This window comes from Vicia villosa, linkage group LG7 (genome assembly GCF_029867415.1).
Source record: "Vicia villosa cultivar HV-30 ecotype Madison, WI linkage group LG7, Vvil1.0, whole genome shotgun sequence".
NCBI lineage: Eukaryota > Viridiplantae > Streptophyta > Magnoliopsida > Fabales > Fabaceae > Vicia > Vicia villosa.
Genome location: NC_081186.1, coordinates 108,077,142 through 108,096,142, shown reverse-complemented (window position 1 = coordinate 108,096,142; position 19,001 = coordinate 108,077,142). Strand labels below are relative to the sequence as shown.

General features: G+C 36.1%; 1 protein-coding gene across 1 annotated transcript; it reads left to right on the top strand.

Moving 5' to 3' along the window:
- The first annotated feature begins 9,943 nt into the window (after nucleotides 1–9,943).
- Nucleotides 9,944–15,044, top strand: LOC131616473 (alanine aminotransferase 2-like). Its single transcript, XM_058887809.1, has 15 exons — nucleotides 9,944–10,298; nucleotides 11,184–11,234; nucleotides 11,467–11,517; nucleotides 11,602–11,667; nucleotides 11,754–11,815; nucleotides 11,965–12,043; nucleotides 12,137–12,241; nucleotides 12,706–12,816; nucleotides 13,101–13,238; nucleotides 13,348–13,422; nucleotides 13,713–13,833; nucleotides 13,936–14,090; nucleotides 14,187–14,261; nucleotides 14,419–14,622; nucleotides 14,747–15,044. The coding sequence occupies exons 1-15, from the start codon at nucleotides 10,128–10,130 to the stop codon at nucleotides 14,861–14,863; spliced, it is 1,581 nt and encodes a 526-aa protein (XP_058743792.1). The 5' UTR covers nucleotides 9,944–10,127; the 3' UTR covers nucleotides 14,864–15,044.
- Nucleotides 15,045–19,001: the final 3,957 nt, after the last annotated feature.

The window sequence follows — 19,001 nt, the reverse complement described above, 5'->3', positions numbered from 1 at the left end:
TAGCATTTTTTCCCTTGTTATATGGTTGACTTTCTTTTTTTCCATGTAAAAAAAATTGAAATTTCAACTTTGTCATTTGAAAAGATTATGTTGTTTTAGACCTTTATGTGTTTGATTCACTCAATGTGTGTTTATGTGGTGTGCTAACAATGTAATTTTCCTTCTAACATCTCCAAACAGAAACAAAAATTCTAAAAACCGTAGAAGTAGTCCAATATTTGTAGTTCATCATTCGTCTAAAATTTTATATTCTTCCCTATCACAATATCTCTATTTAAAAAAGTTGTTAATATGCTCAATGATCTTTATTTATCATTGCACCTATAACTTTCACTTATATTTCTACACTTACATTAACTATTTTGACAATACATGGTATGCATTAAGCCTACCAATATTCTGACATTACCGCGAAGAAATTAGATTGACAAACACACAAGTTTTAAATGGAGTCGTGTGAACTCTATCTATAAGGACACTTGTAATTTTTTCATCCCGATGTTGATGAGGGCAGCCTAATATAGGCTTAGAGAAATGTTAATTGATAAAAGTTCTAAATGCGATACAATACAATCTTGTCAACTATTCACAGAAAATTGCATGAACGTAATGAAAGATGAATTTCGTAAATCTAACACTCACAAGGTAACAACTTTAGTGTGACAAGACTTATGTTATAGTGTTTAATAGACAAGTGACCACAATGAAAGAATATCAATGGGACATTATAGGATCGACCTATAAAATAGTTGGCGCGACTACGAAAGTTTTTTTTAGCTTTCTCAATGTCTTGGTCATATGTCATTGCATCATATTCCAGTGTTCGGCTAAACACTTTGGTGCATTTGTTCAGTGTTTACAAGATTATAAATCTATTTGACGTCCACAAAGAAAACTTTCCAGTGATACTAAACAACGAGTATTGGTTTATGGAAAATGCTAAGGAGTGTTCCTGGGACACTGATTAAGAGATTAAAAAGATAAATTCAGTATTGTTTAATAAATTAAAAAGATAATTTTTTTATCTAAAATATGTATATTCAATGCATTAAAAACATAAATAATTAATTTTTTTAAAGAATATTGTGTATATTCAATGCATTAAATATATAATATTTTCTTTATTTAAAATGCTTAACGAGTACTTAGGACACTCGAAAGGGGTAACTTTTTCATAATGAAAAGATGCGTGGAAACATGTTCACCCAAACAACACAAGAATTAGAATTGATAAATTTAAAAGAAAGTATGAATTATGTTGTCTTATTATAAGTCATGTCAGCAGTTCAAATTCGACATGTGTATCTATTAGAATTATCATTTGTTAATAAAATCAACTACTAGTCAAATGTCATTTTACTAATACAATTAAATATTTTGATTACAACACAATAAAGTTTCAACTATAAAAGCATAATAACAACAACATAAAATACAATGAAAAAAACAGTTAAAAATTAATTTTGGAAATTTATCATTAAATTTTTATTTACTTTTAAATAATTATTTAATATTTATTTAACTATTTGTCTATTTTTTGTTTGAAATTAATGTAATTTAGGAATTTACTAAAAATGAAGTGTATTTTGGAAATAAGTGGGAAAATAGTGGTACATGTGAAAAAATGGATTTGGGACTATCTCTATCAAAACTTAAAGGAATTCAATCACCACTTTCCACAACATTCTTAATATAATGCTCAAGTTTTTCAATGCATAGAACAAGTAGGTAATGAGATATCAACACACACACACTTTGAGTTATTCTTGAAACCACTCCTTTGGTTTTTGTGTTGTGTGTACTTGCAATTGTGCTAGGGCCACCAAACCCTTGATCTATGTCGACAAAGTGTTTATTTTAATGAAAGTGTCAAAAACGGTGCCCTCAAAAGGAACCATAACTAAGGCATCTTATTATTACTAATTAGTAGGCTTAGAGATTTGAAACTTAATTAACAAGTCTAATAAAAAAATCGGTGGTTTAAAAAGTCCTTAATATATGCACTATCTAGATAGATAGGTCCTTTCTAGATAGCTTAGTTGGTAACATAATTACTAACTTTATTGACATTTTTGCCTAAAGCTTACGATGGTTATAGAGGCCACGATGAATGCATATTACGTGCAAACCTTTGTAATCAATAAATACACTTTGTAGCACTTAACTTAGTATGAAAAACCAAAGGGACTTCTAAATATCGATTTCATTCTCAATGCTTATCCTCACGTATTTGCCACTAGAATGAATTAGGTTAAGCGATCAATTCTCAGCATGGTCCCCGGTTAGAAGATTTTGAAAAAGGTAACAGCATCAAAAATATTTAAAAGGGTGATATTGAATGGAGAGGAAAAAAAGGTAGGAAAATAATGAGAACAATATAAGTGAAGTACTTTGTAGTATATATTCGATTCGTGTGCAGTAGTACATAGATGGACGAAATTTGATACTAGAATAATAAACATGGACATTGTTGAAACGTCCCAATGACTCATTAGTTGTTTGTTTTGTGTTGCAATTCAAGAGTTTCACGTAAGTTTTCAACTTTACACGTCACATTACAAACCAAACCAAACATCTAACATCATATCTCTCGATATAAAAACCTACAATGTGGAAAGAAACATCATCAGTGTCCTTATCCTCCACACTATTACATTTTACCTCTTATTGACTTTAATTTTTGCCTTTGTTCAATTTCTTATTTTGACCATATGTAATATTTATTTATTTATATTAGGAGTTGTTATGGCCAACAGCAAGGCCCAAAAGGCACAAAGATCCAACACGTGGATGGGGCAAAATTAGACGAAAGTAGATAAAGTACGAATTTCATTATTCATTCACAATTTTTCTCTCACTCACTTAATTGACCGTTATAGTGTTAATCTTGCAGGTTTGTCTCTCTTCACTGCATCGGAACCTTGGATCACTGTCATATTGTATTAGTTCGACCAGTGTATGCAGAAACGAGAGTCATGACGTAAAAACGTTCGATTTTACGTTCCTTTCACATGCCGCCGTGCTGCGAGTATGTTGAAAACGAAAGAATAAAACTCGGTAGAATCGTACGATTTATTCAAGCAAAAACGTTGGGCCATTGGAAATCTAGTTGCCCAATTTTTAAAAAACCCTAATTTTTAAGTGGACATGGATCCGAGTCGGGTTGTATTAAAAAAATTCAGAATTTGAAAACGTCCGCTTACAATTCTCTTCCTATTCTCAAAAAGTAACTGTATGCCTTTGCCATTAATACTATTAATATTAGTATCAGTATATCATCATTATTATATTGTCTCCGACCCAGGCCTTGAAAGAGTAACTTTGATCCACTCTATAATAATAATTATTGTTTTCTAATAATATTTATCTAATTCCTTTTTCACGTCTCTTGTACTTAATTATTATTATTAATACACCTCAAGTATTCCTAAAAAACTCTAACAAAAAAACGTAGCCGCAATAATATATACAACTTATTATTCTTCCTATTCTTCTACTTATTTATTGTTATTTATTTTATTGGTTCTGTGTTTTTCAGCTCTAAACAATATATATAGCTTCATTTTCTTCCATTTTTTTAGAACTTATTTTCTTTATATATATGATTATTTTTAACATGTGTATAAAATTATGTATGTATAATTTTTTTTTATCAGTAGTAGAAACTTACGTTCTGTGCTATGATTCTTGAGTTACGTTTTTTCAATCCTATACCATTTCCGTGTAAACTCTAGAGTTTTTAAACATTGAGTTCAACCTTTTAGATCATCGTTTGGTCCTCAAATGGAACATTAAAGCCATCTGTGAAAATTAATCTTTGATTCCAACAATTACCACATTCCACTGGTCTAAGATCCTTAAGTAGTTTATCTTAGCAATTGACACCGTCTTAAGCATGCTCTACGTGGGTAAGTCAATGAATATAAGTGAATGATCCTAGTTTTAGATGAAATAATTAAAAATAGGGAATGCACCTTCTAAGTTAGGTAACCCTCACCCAGTCTCTTAACCCAAGAGTTGTAGAACCTACAAAAATAGAATAAAAATAACTCATTGTTAGTTGGTTTTTTGATGTAGGACTTGGTAAGACGGATTACGGTCCGATCCCCCGCAACTAAAAGTGGGTAAACTATGGGGTACACCACTTAAGTAAGAGAACCTCGTGCAAAGGACCAGAGTCATTAACCGATCGCCTGTGGGTATGTACGGATAACGAGCTTAAAGTGATTGCGCCTGAATGAAAAAGAACAGAAATATGGGATGAGTAAGTTAGGCCTAAGCACAATAACATTATCCGGATTGGTTTGTATAGGAGGGAGACTTATGACCGCAAAAGTGGAATGTGTTATTACGATATCCTTAGTTTTCGAGTTAGTACCTATCAACACGAACCAAAGCAATGTAAAAGTTTATAGCCTGAAATAGTTATCTTAACACCGTTGTTTTCCGTAATGTTTTGCTTAAGGATAATCAAAGGTTCTAGTATGGGAGAGTTTGATAACGCTGAAAGGCATCACATATTTGACTCAATTTGCACATGTTTTTATCATTATTGTATTGTTATTCCTAGTATTATGCCGGTGTTTTGTCTGTTTTTCAGGTAACTGACCTTATTAGGAGCTTACGCGAAGAAATGAAGCAGATTAGGCGAAAAACGAAGGAAAATAAGCAATTTGCACTAAAGGCGTTCGAGATGGAGTTCACTATGGAGAAAGCCAAGAGGAGAGCAACCTGGTCCACCCACTAACAATGAGGAAGACTAAGTCTTCCCACTTTTGAATATGGCGTTCGCCATGTGGGGGTGGTGCTCGCCACCCTTTATTTTTCCAGGCAGTTGCAAATGTTGACCTTTGGTCTCCACTCTCTTCACTCGTCCCTATATTTTCTCACACGTTTTTAACAACCGCCAAGGCATATTCTAGAGTTCCTATGCACTATAAATAGGAGTTACTTTTCACTTTTTCATCCATCCAAACTTAGTACAACTTAGGCATAAAATCATATTCAAAAAGGCTTTAATTCTTCACAGCGGAGGATTATTGTGTTGTTATTGTTGTCGAGTTTAGAGCATTTTTTTCAAGCAATTTATCTTTCCGCATTTACACTCCGCAGAAGTTTTATTTCCCGTATTTACGTTCAGTCGAAGTTTATTTTTACTGTACCAGATTCAAGCCTAAGTTTGGAGCAAGTTCTTATTTTAATTTAGCTTTATATATATATATATATATATATATATATATATATATATATATATAATATCTTCTTTACTTTATTTTGCACACTTATTTTATCGTAGGTTCTTATTTATCACTATGTTTAATTCCACACTTTAAACAAAAGCTTTTATTTTTACCGCAATTATGTCCAGCTAATTTTCTTAAGTGCTTGAATGTGAGGACCGTCGATTCGACGGTACTCTTGACGTTGTTTCTTTAGGATTACAATTGAGGGCTATTTTGCTTTTAACCCAAATTTACTGAACTTTATTTGATCGGTTATTACGAAAGTAAACTTGTGAACATGTCGGGTAAGATCGAAAACTGTCTGATACTAAAGAATAAAATTGGTTTGTTTTTTCTTAATAAATACCGCGAAAGAACTTTGTTAATCAATTAGGAAAGCTTAATATTTCTAGAAAGTGATTTTAAAACTATTAGCAAACGCGTCCATAGGTTTAGGCTCCGGTTATCCGAGGATTTGTTGGAAACCCTTTTAAGTTAAACTTTTCAAGCAAAACTACTTTTCAGTTGAGTCAAAGGTTTAATTTCTTAAAAAGGGATTTACTACTTTAATGTAGTACGCAATTGTGGAAGGTGACAACCACGATAAAGATTAGAGAGTAAAATTCAGTTATGAATATGCGAGAGTGACAATTCCTATTCAATTAAGTCTTTTTCAAGGTAGAAAATATGGCCCCGTAAGTAATCCTAATTAGAAACAATAAGGTAGAAAATATTCCAGTACTATTTCTTTGAACTTATTAAAAGTAATTCTTTTACATTGTTCTGCTTATTACAAACCGTCTAACGATAGTCTTAGATAAACACCTTAACAACAGAAAATGATAGATTGACCATTAGGTCTATGTGGATTCGACAACCTTTTATATTACTCTGATACACTCCGTATACTTGTGGATACACGCGATCACTTGCCATAGATAATGATGCTAACTGACTTAGAGTTTAATCGAGCCTTGACTATTTATGAATTTTCTACATAATTGAACCTTGTGCTTGCTTCAATTTGTTTTAGTTTTGATTTGCTTCTTTTTTACTATGTACATTTTTGGCTATGGTGCAAACGGAGCCGAAAGACCTTCCCAACGACATTGCTGTGAACTAACCGATTTCATGTTTGTCTTAGGCCGTTGTGCGTGCATATAGATTGAACATGACTTGAACATTGTAAATTGGTTCTTTGCTAATTTTGTCATGGCATTAGTTTTTATTATAGATTTTGTGGCCTTAATGTGTATTATGCAGGTTCATAAAAACGCATAATTGCTTGGACAACAAGAATGGTTTAGCAGCATGGTGCAAATAAAGTGGATTGCAGAACTTTTTGTGATGAACGTCCTGTTGTAAACATAAATTGAATTGTAATCCACCTAGATTATTTTTGTAAATTAGGGAATCTTTTACTTTGTACCAACATAGCCTTGTCTTTGTAAAAGTAATGAAAAAATTGGGGGAACATTGTATTCATATTTGTTGTTCAATGTATGAATTGTTTTTAGTGACTTGCACTTATAATAGATATTCAAATATGCATTCCTTCTATTTTTCACTTTGTGGCTGTTAGAATAACAGAACCAACAATTAATAGAACAAAAAAGTTAAACATGCGAAAGTATCTCCCGGTTTCCTAAGCCATATGTGAGAATATCATATTTCAAATATTGGGTTGAGCTTAGCAAGCATGTTGTATTTAAAGATCTTACACCCTCCAAGTCCTTATAAGATACAGTCTCATTCGTTAATAATGACAAATGTGATGTTTCGACAAAATGTAACATCATCGAGTAGAGTAGCATATCTGATTTGTGAGTTTGTGTAACCCAAAAAACTTCTAAGCCATCACTACTTAATAGTGAAAATTGGAGAGAATGAATCTTAAAATCTTCTTAGTTTAGAGGTTAGCGATAGATGGTTCAAGTCAGTGAGAATAATTTTTCTTTCATTTTTGCTTTAACTTTGTGGTTTTTGCTTTGGGTGAAGAATTTTGAACTCCTAATAAAATCAAGGAAAATTTTTCACTATGCTAAACTCATATCGATCCATGTCCAATCCAATCTTAAACGAACTTCTCCTCAAAAGAAACAAGACTTCAAATCAAATACTTGAGATGAGAGGGCTATTATACGATGAATATGGGATAAAAAAACTTTAACTATAGAATAAAAAGCTTGGGAAAAATGAGGGAGTGACACAAGGCATTAAAGGATCATTTATGATGCACTGGAAAGCAACTTGGGAGTCTAATTCTACCCATATTTGGACCAACCTTTAATTGCTGCAAGCTCTAATGCTACCATAATAGAGAGGAACTCGGCCTCCAAAAATGTATGTGGCCCAAAGTTCGTCGAAAAAACGTCCAGGAATTCTCCCCGATGGTCCCTTGCAATGGTTCCCCTGCAGCTAGGTTATCTCTAACGGAACCATTCGTGTTGATTTTTTTCCAGCCCTTCTATATTTTAATTCAAGCTACAATCTGTCCAATATGTATAACTCTAAAGTGAGATATGCAAACCATCCATATGAAAGGGAGGAGCTCAACTTAGTATGAGCTAAAATGGCTATCACGATGAATTGTCTGGGATGCCACCCTAGGTTGGTCATTGGCAGAAGATCCTCAGTAGACTTTGGTAAGATTCAAATCCCAAGTCTAGCAAGGATCTCTTTCTAGATAGACACTGCAAACGGACTTTCGAATATAATATGGGATGAAGACTTTGTGTGATTATTGCATAGGCTACACATCGAAGCCATATTACAACCATGTTTCTGCAGATTCAAATCACACGAAAGCTTTTTAAAAATTATTCTCTACAAGGTGAAAGACACCAAGGGAGGAATGAAGTCTTGCCATATCATTTATGCTCATTCAAGGGGGGGTTGGGTATCCGCTAGGTATTTGTGTGCCTCTTTCACTAAAAGTATATCATTGCTTGTGTGCCTCCAAACTAATAGGTCTTGTAGCTGATTGTCCGTCAGAAGGTAAATCTGAGTAATGAAGAAAGCAATTTCCGCATGCTCACTTGAAATTAGGTTAGGAATAATCAACCTCCCACCCTCAATAAGGTCACTAACTATAGTAGATAACCTAGTGCGAGTGTGTACTTCAATGTTTATAATCTCACTAAGCGGATCACTAAACCAATTGTCATTCCAAAAGTTAATATTTATCCCACTACCCATGAACCATCTAGTATCCTCTATCACCGTATTATAATGTTGTTAAATACTAGACCAAATGGACAAGTAGTCAAATGGACGAGGTGATATGTTACATCTTCGAGCAATTATTAGCCAAAAACTGGCCTTACAAACTGTAGCACACTCTTCATTCGATGAAAAAAACTGCCAAGTCAAATTGAGAGTTAGGGCCTCATTCATCTACTTTGTTAATCTGATACCCAGCCCGCCCTGCTCCATCAACTATCAAGCATTTTTCCAAGTTATAGTACAAATATCCTGTATGAGTATATCACCACTCCAATTAAAATTTATAAACCATTTATCCAGTTGGGTCAGAACCTTCACTAGTCAACAATAAAGATGAAAGGAGTAGACCATCATGCTTTGGAATATCGATTTTATCAACCGAACTTTATAACGCGCCCTTCCAAGATGTCAATTTTGTATTAATTTTATGTGCTAATCTTTGGAAGTGGAGAGCCTTTGGTATGCCTTTAAAAATAGGGCACCCGATGTAAGAAAGCGGGATTTGCCGTTGTTGAAACCCTAGCCACAATTGTATGATACCAGCGCGTTGCAACAACATGACTCCGGCATAATTTTTTACTTTTTTCTTTGTTTATGATCTACTTAGAAGATGTTTCTCAATCATTAAAAAATTTCAGGATGCATTGGATACCCTTTTTATTAGCTTGGCAAAACATCATGATGTCATCAACATAAAACACATGGGTTGGGAGAGCCACCCCTTGTAACACGCAAATGTTTACTATTTCCTTGTTGAGAGGCAATCCTCAAAGTTCAACTAAGGACATCTTTCAACTATGCAAAAAACATAGGAGATAGAGGATCCCTTTGTTTCATCGTCCTTTTGCATTCAAAGTAACGTCTTTGGTGTCCGTTGACAAGCTTCAAAAGTCTGGTGGAAAATAAGATTTTCTTGATCCAGCCTTAAAAATTTTCATTAAACTCGAAAGCCTCTAGCACCTCAATTAGGATGTTCTGGTATAAAGTATCAAAAAGTTTCTAGATATCAATCTTTAATATCACATTTCCATCCAAATTCGTTTTATCCATCACATTCAATGCCTCCAAAGCCAATATTACACATTCTTCAATGTGTCGACCTGGAATAAATTCTCATTGATTAGTGAGTTAAACCCTATAATAATGCAACACTATTATAAGGGTCATGTTATATTCTTCGTCGCGTCATAATATAAAATAGTTTTAATGTATATATAACTTTTTTGAAATAAATATTTCAAATATACATATATTAGTTGACAATAACTTATATTTTGGACAAAAAATTATTAATTTTATGTGCTATTACAATTACCAACCTATCATTAAAAAAATCATCAAGTCTCCCAAAAATTAACAATGATATTAAATTTATAAAATTCAATTTTCAAAAAATGATTGTTTATAGATAAGTCCATAAAGTTTGTAAAAATAAGCCCAATTTGAATGAATATATATTTAATATTCGTTCAACAAATATTATAGACTAAAAACCACCAATAACATGGGCGGCTGTTGGAATTGTTAGCTACGTATTTCCATTCCATAGGCTGTTTCCTTGTGCTTCAAGAGTTTCTAGACACACACGCACGCCCACGTTGCTCTTAACCTTCACATCACACTCACACACACCAAAAACAGAATCAAACACCACATTTTCTTCTTATATAAACCCACACAATGCGGAAATCCGCTGCAGACAGATTCAGGCATCTTTTCAACCGTTCACTCGTTACTTATCACAATCAAACTATACATCATCGAATTAATCCTATTCCCTTTCGATCCTCGTCTTCCATGGCTTCCAATTCTTCTCCTTTCCCTGTTACCGCTCAGAATATCAACCCACAGGTTTTGTATATTTTCTCTGATTATCGATTTTTTTATTTATTTACTATACCTTTTTGTTTTCAGATTTATGATTTTTTTTTTTTTTAATTTCGGTTTTTGATCGTGTGGATTTTGATGATTCGCGAGGGTTTTAGGTTTTTTTTTTTTTTTTTTTTTTTAAGTTTTTTAGGTTGTTTGTGTTTTTTTGCATGGAAATGAATTTGTGTTGTGTGATGATGTTTTTCATAACGGTTGTCTTTTGATTGAGTTTTTGGGGTTTATTAAGGTTGTTTCATATATGATGATTTAAGGTTTGACTTGATATCTGTTTGGTCGTGGGACCGAGGACTGATTAATTCCCGATTTCTGTCGTGTTATGTTTGATTCAGTGATTTTTGCTTTGTGATTTTGTGTACTGGATCATTGAAATTATTTGTGGTAAAAGCAAGATTTTGAGTAACACGATCATGATGCGATCGCGCACAGGCTTTCATGATTTCGGTCGGTACAAAGGTTATTATATTGATTGGGATCACGATGATGTGAATTAACATTTCATCATAAAAATGGTTATTAATGGTATAGGTATCGGTACCTTCTGATACCGTTTTTGTTGCGGCCATAATTCATATTTTGTGGAATAGTTTGGCGACTTACGATATATCATAGTGAAATCACACGGATAGAATTTGTTGAAGCTCGAAAATGTAGTGATTATGTTAAACTCACAGTTAATCTAAGCATGCACCTGCAATTAGGCTATTTAAGTGAGTTTTTCTTGTATCAACGAGAAAATTTTCTGGATTTGTGAAAATGTTTTGGATCAGAATGATTGCTCCACTTTACTGACAGTAATATTTAATCTTCAGTTACTTGTTTGAAACATTGGTTTCTTTTGCTGTTTAGGTTCTGAAATGTCAGTATGCTGTTCGGGGCGAGATTGTTACACTTGCTCAGGTACGGTGATTTTCCTGTATTATTGTGTTAGTGAAATCAGGTTTCATTGAAAAGGTATTTCTGTCTCAGACAGATTTTTCTGATCGAAACATTTTATATATTTCACCTGACTAATTAACTAAGAACAGTTCTTACGGTGCTCTTCTAACACTGTATAGCTTGAACATTGAAATTGTCTTTGCTGTTTAAAGTTTGGAATTTTTATCTAACTTACAATGCCTTAATACTGCAGAATTTGCAAAAAGATTTGCTGGCCAATCCAGACGCTCATTCTTTTGATGAGGTATTTATTTCACTTTTTCAACTTTATAGATAATTTGGCTGTTGTTGTTGTTTCTCTCCTCACTTTTCTTTTATCTGAAAATAGATCATTTACTGCAACATTGGAAATCCTCAGTCTCTTGGCCAGCAGCCAATAACTTTTTTCCGAGAGGTTTGTTTTTTATAATTCTGTATGGTGAATGCATCTGATTTGATATGAATTGAGTACTGATTATTTTACGATCTCATCTCTGACAGGTTCTTGCATTATGTGACTATCCAGCTCTTTTGGACAAAAGTGAAACTCAGGGTTTATTCAGGTATTAGGATAAAATGAAACTTAGTAGCAGCATCTAGTTTGCTAATCATAGTGGAACAGTAATCTTAGTGGTTTGGTGATTGAATAGTCTATCCACAACATCAAAATTGAGGGTTTTTCCATGCGAGATTGACCTTTGACATATTGCAGTGCTGATTCAATAGAGCGAGCTTGGCAGATTGTGGATCAGATTCCTGGGAGAGCAACGGGTGCCTATAGTCATAGTCAGGTATTGATGGGGTTTTCTAATTTGGTTTATTTGATTATTATCCCTTCACTGTATACTGGATGGACCTTAAATTTATTCTTATTTCCACATCAGGGTATTCAGGGTTTGCGTGAGACAATAGCTGCTGGAATTGGAGAGCGTGATGGTTTTCCTGCTAATCCCAATGACATTTTCTTGACAGACGGTGCAAGCCCAGCAGTATGTATCTACTTTGCTTTTGATAATTGTCTACTTTTTGATTTATTGAGATTTAAAGGAGAACTACAAAAATTTAAACGAGCATTAGAAACTCCAAGTAAATCTGCAAGAACTAAATCCGAAATCTTATGAGGGGTCTGATCAAAGAGCTTGGAACCACCCTTGAAATCACAACCCAAATTTGCAAAACCATTGACAACTATATTATCCATTCTAGACATGTTGAATGTTAACAGTCCAATTCAACCCAATCAAAGTCTTAATCCTACGATCTAAACTCCAAGCCTGCGCACTGCCAACTACATCACCTGTTAAACACCAGATAACAATCTCAGAATCCATATTATGCAAGATTTGAAGACTGATTATTGTGAAAACCTTTTTGGCTTTAAATGTTGATAGTGTAAACTTATTTTTTATTTGAATTTCGTGCATGGTTTAAAGACTGATTTTTGTATTTTCAGGTCCATATGATGATGCAGTTACTCACTAGATCAGAAAATGATGGTATTTTGTGTCCCATCCCTCAGTACCCTCTCTACTCTGCCTCTATTACCCTCCATGGTGGCCACCTGGTAACCCTTTCTCTATACAATCACATAATTCATAATTTAATATAGATTATTATTTAGTTGCAGTTCAGATATATGTATATGTTGACAACATTATTAATTAGTAGGCTATAATCCATCTTTAAGAATACATATCAGAAAAAATGGTCTATGGTCTATATATATGTTGACTATTTGACAAGTATATTTGTATCAATGGCAAGCAATCACTTGTTACTTTGAAAACTTGAATTTGAATTATGCTTACTTGGATTGGATGGAATATCATATTGATGTTGTTTCTACAGGTACCTTATTATCTAGATGAAGAATCTGGTTGGGGGCTGGAAATATCCGAACTCAAGAAGCAGTTGGAAGATGCCAGGTCCAAGGGCATCAGTGTTAGGGCTTTAGTTGTTATAAATCCCGGCAACCCAACAGGGCAGGTGAGCTGCAAATTACTATGTAGTGTTAATATAGGAGGAAGCATAATGATTAGAATATGAAGCTAAGCTTATCATATTTGGTAATATGAAATTTCTATCTTGTCTGTAGGTTCTTGCTGAGGAAAACCAAAGGGATATAGTAGAATTTTGCAAGAAAGAAGGTTTGGTTCTTTTGGCCGATGAGGTAACTTAACTATTTTTTGGTTAAGAAACTCATAAAGGTTGTTGAATAGTATCTGAACTTTTTCAGATTGTCAAGATAAAATATATTACTACTCAATTAGGGTTGTTAAATAGCAGTGCTATAGCATTGAGAAGTTTGAAAATTTACTATTGTTCTATTATACGCTAATTATTAGTACGAAATGTTGTGAAATAGTGGCAATTGACACGTCGTGTGCATGTAACAAGTGTTTTTGTTGAACTATGTGGCATAATACCATTCTTATTCTGTGCATGAAATTCATTTTGTAGGTATATCAAGAAAATATTTATGCTCCCGAGAAGAAATTTCACTCTTTCAAGAAGGTATCTCGATCCATGGGATATGGTGACGATGATATCACCTTAGTATCTTTTCAGTCCGTATCCAAAGGTAAGTTGGTATAACATTCAACTTATTTATAAAGAGGGAATATAGTTTTACTCAAGTAGGTGATCCATACTGATTGAAAATTGTCTTTCTGGTTGGATTCAGGCTATCACGGTGAGTGCGGAAAACGTGGAGGTTATATGGAGGTAACTGGGTTTTCTCCAGATGTGAGGGAGCAGGTTTATAAAGTGGCATCTGTGAATCTCTGTGCTAACATCACTGGTCAAATTCTTGCAAGTTTGATCATGAGCCCACCTAAGGTTAACCCTTCTCCTCTTAGAAGAGAACATGTATTACTAGTTTGATATTGAGCTCCTCATGTAACATTCAGTGAATTCAATGAATGTTTTATGCAGGTTGGAGACGAGTCCTATGAGTCATTCATGGCCGAGAGGGGTGGTATTTTATCTTCTCTTGCTAAGCGTGCAAAGGTTAGTCATACGGCGATATTTTCGAAGGGAATAATTTCCTAACACTATTATGCTAAAACCATAAATATAGTTAAACATTTGCAAATTTTACCATGTCATCCCAACAGAGCAATGGTTTAAAACATTAACGAGTTTCCTGACGCGTTTTTCTACATAGGCACTAGAGGACGCCTTGAACAATTTGGAAGGTGTAACCTGCAACAAAGCAGAAGGGGCAATGTATCTGTTTCCTCGTATCCGCCTGCCCGAAAAGGCTATCAAAGCTGCAGAAGCTGAAAAATCAGCACCTGATGCGTTTTATTGCAAACGCTTACTTAACGCCACTGGAATCGTTGTTGTTCCTGGTTCTGGTTTTGGACAGGTTAGTTCATTTACATTTTAAACTCATTGTCCTTAATCTTACATATGCGCTATATACTCCACCGTATCCGTCTTATTTTATATGTCAAGCTTCTAAGAAGAATATGTTTGTGTTTGTGTTGAAGGTACCTGGCACATGGCATTTTAGGTGCACAATATTGCCACAAGAAGATAGGATTCCAGCCATTGTCACCCGTTTGACCGAGTTCCATGAAAAGTTCATGAATGAGTTTCGTGATTGAGTAGTAGTTCTTGCATGAGTTTTCCCCCTAAGGGGTGCCCAATTGATATTTAGAGTTGATGATTTTCGAGTTTTAAGAAACTAGGCTCTTTTAATTATGTTTCTTGATGAATAAATTTTGTTATAATGCAACATTAGTTGCATGTTGAATATGCAAGACTTGAAATAATATATTTCTCCTACCTTCTTTTCCGTCCTTTAATAAGTCCTATAGTATTAAATATTAGGAGTGATATGGGAAAGTAATCAACATTGAAGTTGCCATGTGACTTGTTCATTGGTCCTGCCTGCATTATTTAGCATTCTGATATGATAAAGTTTATAGAATGCATTTATTGAGACCCTTTGACCGTGGAATTCAACTTTTCTTATTGGACTTATTCCTTTTAGGTGGCACACGTTATTCTCTTGTGTCTAAGCTCGTTCTTAAGGTGAAAGGAACGCTAGAATGTGAAAGGAATGATAGTTCATGGATGGAAAGCACAAAAATAAACTTTCTTCAATTTGTTTCAACAGAATTATAAGAGAGGAAAGAAAATGTTTCTCTCCAGTAATGTGTGGAGGATTCAAGATGCCATCCTCAAAATTATATCTGGCATCCTTAATGATGAGAATTATTACTCTTATGCTTTTATAAATTTTGTTTGAAATTTATTTTTGTGTTCACTGAAAATATTCAATTTTTCCGAAATTTCTGAAAAAAAATCGGATTTTTTGAAAATCTGGTAGTGGTAGTTTATTTTCAATGAAAGAACATTATACTACTGAAAATTTCATAATTTTTAATAAATGACTACATTTTAAAATTTACCAAAAATTTCGATAAATTTTGAAATTTTTAGTGGTATAAATTGTTTTAAAAAAAATTATCGGAAATTGTGAAAAATTTAATAGAAATTTTGTTTTTTGCCACTCCAAATTTATTAATAGGAATTTGAGAATTAAGAAAAGTTAGGGGTGCCAGATCTTAAATCCTCTAATGAGTGGAAAGTTGGAAAGAATCATATTTTTGCATTGTTCTATTTTTTGCCCGGATACTAAAAAGTAAATTGTTAAAAGTAATTTTAGTATTTTTATTTAATTAAAAATAAGGTAGTTTTGGTCATTTTTAATATATTTATCTTTCTTTCCTTTCATTTTGAAAATTTCTTTGGCCACCTCCCTATAGGGGTCACCCCCAGCGAAAATCCAAAAATACCCCTGCTTCGGAAATGAACTTCCGAAGCGCTTTTTTTTTAAAAAAAATTTCCTTATTTCGGAAGTGCATCTCCGAAAACACCTCATGGGGGGTATCTGCGGAGATGAACTTCCGAAAACACCTTTGTTCAGATTTTGGGGGGTTTCGGAAGTTCATTTCCGAATTATGCAGAAACTGTGTTTTTTTTTATGTTTTATCTAAAACAGTCTCGCATTTTAATTAAACGTAAACGCCAAATAAAATAAGCAATAGATAAACTGAAAATACTAATATGATAAATAAACAAAAAAAAAATACTAATCCGATGAAAATAATATATACAAACCGAAACAAATAAAAATAGTGTGCTAAAGATACAATCCGAAAACAAAAAATAAATAAACCCGACCACTACTGGGTGTGTCTAACCCTCTCACCCTGGGCCCTCCTCTGCCGCCTGTACCCCGCCGCACGGCCCGCATCAGTGACGATCATCTCCATCACGGCGACTGCCTCTGGACCGCCCCGCTCCACGATACCTCGATCCAACGCGTCCTGCCCAATCATCGATATCCGCTGGCAGATCGGCATGAGATCAATGGCGTGATCATCCTCGGCCTGCTGGTTCTCCAGGATCTCCTCGTGTGCTGGCCTAGGAGCGCCGGGAATGTCGGGTCTCAGAAGAGGATGTGACACCCGGTAGAACCATGTGACGTATCCCTCCTCACTGTGCCAGTCCTGGGTGACCCGAGTGAGACGGTACTCCAGCGGTACCACATGATCCTCCCAATGCTCCCATATGGCAGTGAGTTGCACTCGGGTCACAGTGTCGGGAGCAGCCTCAAAGGGTGACCTGGGTATCCGCTGCACGAATTCGAAATGACGCATGCACCGCTCAGGGAGATATCGAACCATGATGCCGGTCCCGCAAGCCAACCAGCCAGAATAAAGTGCAATGCCGTCAAAGGGGACAATCTGAGCGTAGTCGATGAACGGCCTCCAGGTGACGTCGTCGTGCAGAGTGCGGTCCAGGTATCCACGGTATGGTCCCACCGCATTGTTCCCCCTCTGGAGAAAGTATCTGGCGGCCCTGGGCAAGGCGTCCACGTGCGCAGGATCGAGGTGGTAGCCGTGGATGCGGGAGAAGTAGGAGATGATCCAGCTCTGAAACAGAAACAAGATAATGTATTAAAATTAAATACGAAACATATATAAATAAATAAATACGATAATGTATTAAAATAAAACGTACCGTAAGCAGTGTGCAGGATCCGACCAACTGCCTCGTCCTCCAGTTGGAGGCCTCATTCAGCTTCTGGTAGAGATATGCCAGAGTAGCTGACCCCCAGTTCCACTGGTGAACGGTATCCAGGTCCATGAAATAGCGGAGGTAGGCCACGTCGACGTACCTGGCACTCTTGTCCACAAAGCATGCAGCGCCTACCACATGCATGTACCAGCACCGGAGAGCGCAGCCGCGGTGGTACTCCCTGAATAGGTCGTTACCCTCCTGCTCGGCCTCGGCCGCCGCGTCCAGGTGGAACTCAAAATAGAGGCTCAGTGTGTTGAACCGGACATGACACCCAGAAGTCGAGACGCACTCCAGGTGAGCAACCTCGTGCGGCATGCCCAAATAGTGCATCATCCACTCAATGGCCTCGACCCTCTGGATCCTGGAGTGGTCCAACAGCCACCCCCTGATGGGCAGGTGGAGAAGACACTGGACGTCATGCAAGGTGATCGTCAACTCCCCCACAGGCAAGTGGAAAGAAGACGTCTCCTTGTGCCAGCGCTCCACAAATGCCCCCTGCATGCCGGTGCTGATGGTGGTGTACCCGGTCATGCAGAGCCCGCTAAGCCCTGAACCTCGCACATGGTCGTTAAACCACTGAGCTGCTGGTTTAAACAGACCGAAAATCTTCCTGGAGTGGTTCACCATTTTCAATGGCTCTCTCTCCTGTTACAAAAAAAAACAAATAAGCGAGAAATAAACGGTAAAATTATAAAAAATGGTGACAAATAAACGGCTAAGTTAAAAAAAATACCTCTCCCTCCCAGATCCGCCGAGCGACGTGATCCTGGTAGTGAATCAGCAGGGAAGTGTCAAAAGGCCCTCCCGGATAGCTATCCACTTCCTGCTCCTCCTGCTCCTCCTCCTCCCCGACTGGAGGGTCAACATCCGGTATCACCTCCTCCTCATCCTCATCCTCATCCTCCTCCTCTCGCTGGCGGGAAGAAGATACCCGAGCCAGCCTACTCCTAGAGCCTGAAGCAGATGAACTCTCCACCAAGTCCTGTGGAACGCGCACACGGCGTCCCCGGCCCCGCCCGCGTGTCGACGCCAGCTGCGCCGCCGCCTGCTCGCATCTAGCCGACGCAGTCTGGGACTCCCTGCCCTGTCTGATGCGTGCTGGCTGGTTGCCTGACATGTTCCTGTAAACAATCGAAATCGATTAATATGCGAGACAAATGAAAAAACAAAAAAAATGCACTTCTGATACAGTTCGGAAGTTCATTTCCGAAACTGGGATGGAGGTGTTTTCGGAAATGAACTTCCGAAACACCCCTGCGCAGAGCTTTTCTGCAACCTACAATGGCAGACCCCAAAATCAAAATTCAAACCTATGTATACACATTCTAAACATCCTAAATATCACTATAAACCTAACCTAATACATTTTTTGCTATTTGTAAACACCCTAATATACATTTTAATCATAGATCTTAAAATCAAAATGCTTACCTATTGAATAGATTGGAGGACTTTAGAATGTAATAGAGCAAGTAGATGGAGCCTTTGAGGTAGCTTGGAACTGGTTTGCACAAAAATCTCTTTGGGGTTGAGTTTGAAGAAGATTAGGGTAAATGATTGGGGGGGGGGGGGCTGTTTTGGTTAATCTGCAAAACGCGCAGTATTTCGGAAATGAACTTCCGAAATGGTGTTTTCGGAAGTGCATTTCCG

What these genes read in the sequence shown, in the direction of transcription:
- LOC131616473 (XM_058887809.1), top strand. Translation starts at nt 10,128, where the DNA reads ATGCGGAAATCCGCTGCAGACAGATTCAGGCATCTTTTCAACCGTTCA. An exon ending in CAGACGGTGCAAGCCCAGCA is followed by an intron (nt 12,242 to 12,705) that starts GTATGTATCTAC and finishes TTGTATTTTCAG; the next exon opens with GTCCATATGATGATGCAGTT. An exon ending in TGGTTCTTTTGGCCGATGAG is followed by an intron (nt 13,423 to 13,712) that starts GTAACTTAACTA and finishes TTCATTTTGTAG; the next exon opens with GTATATCAAGAAAATATTTA.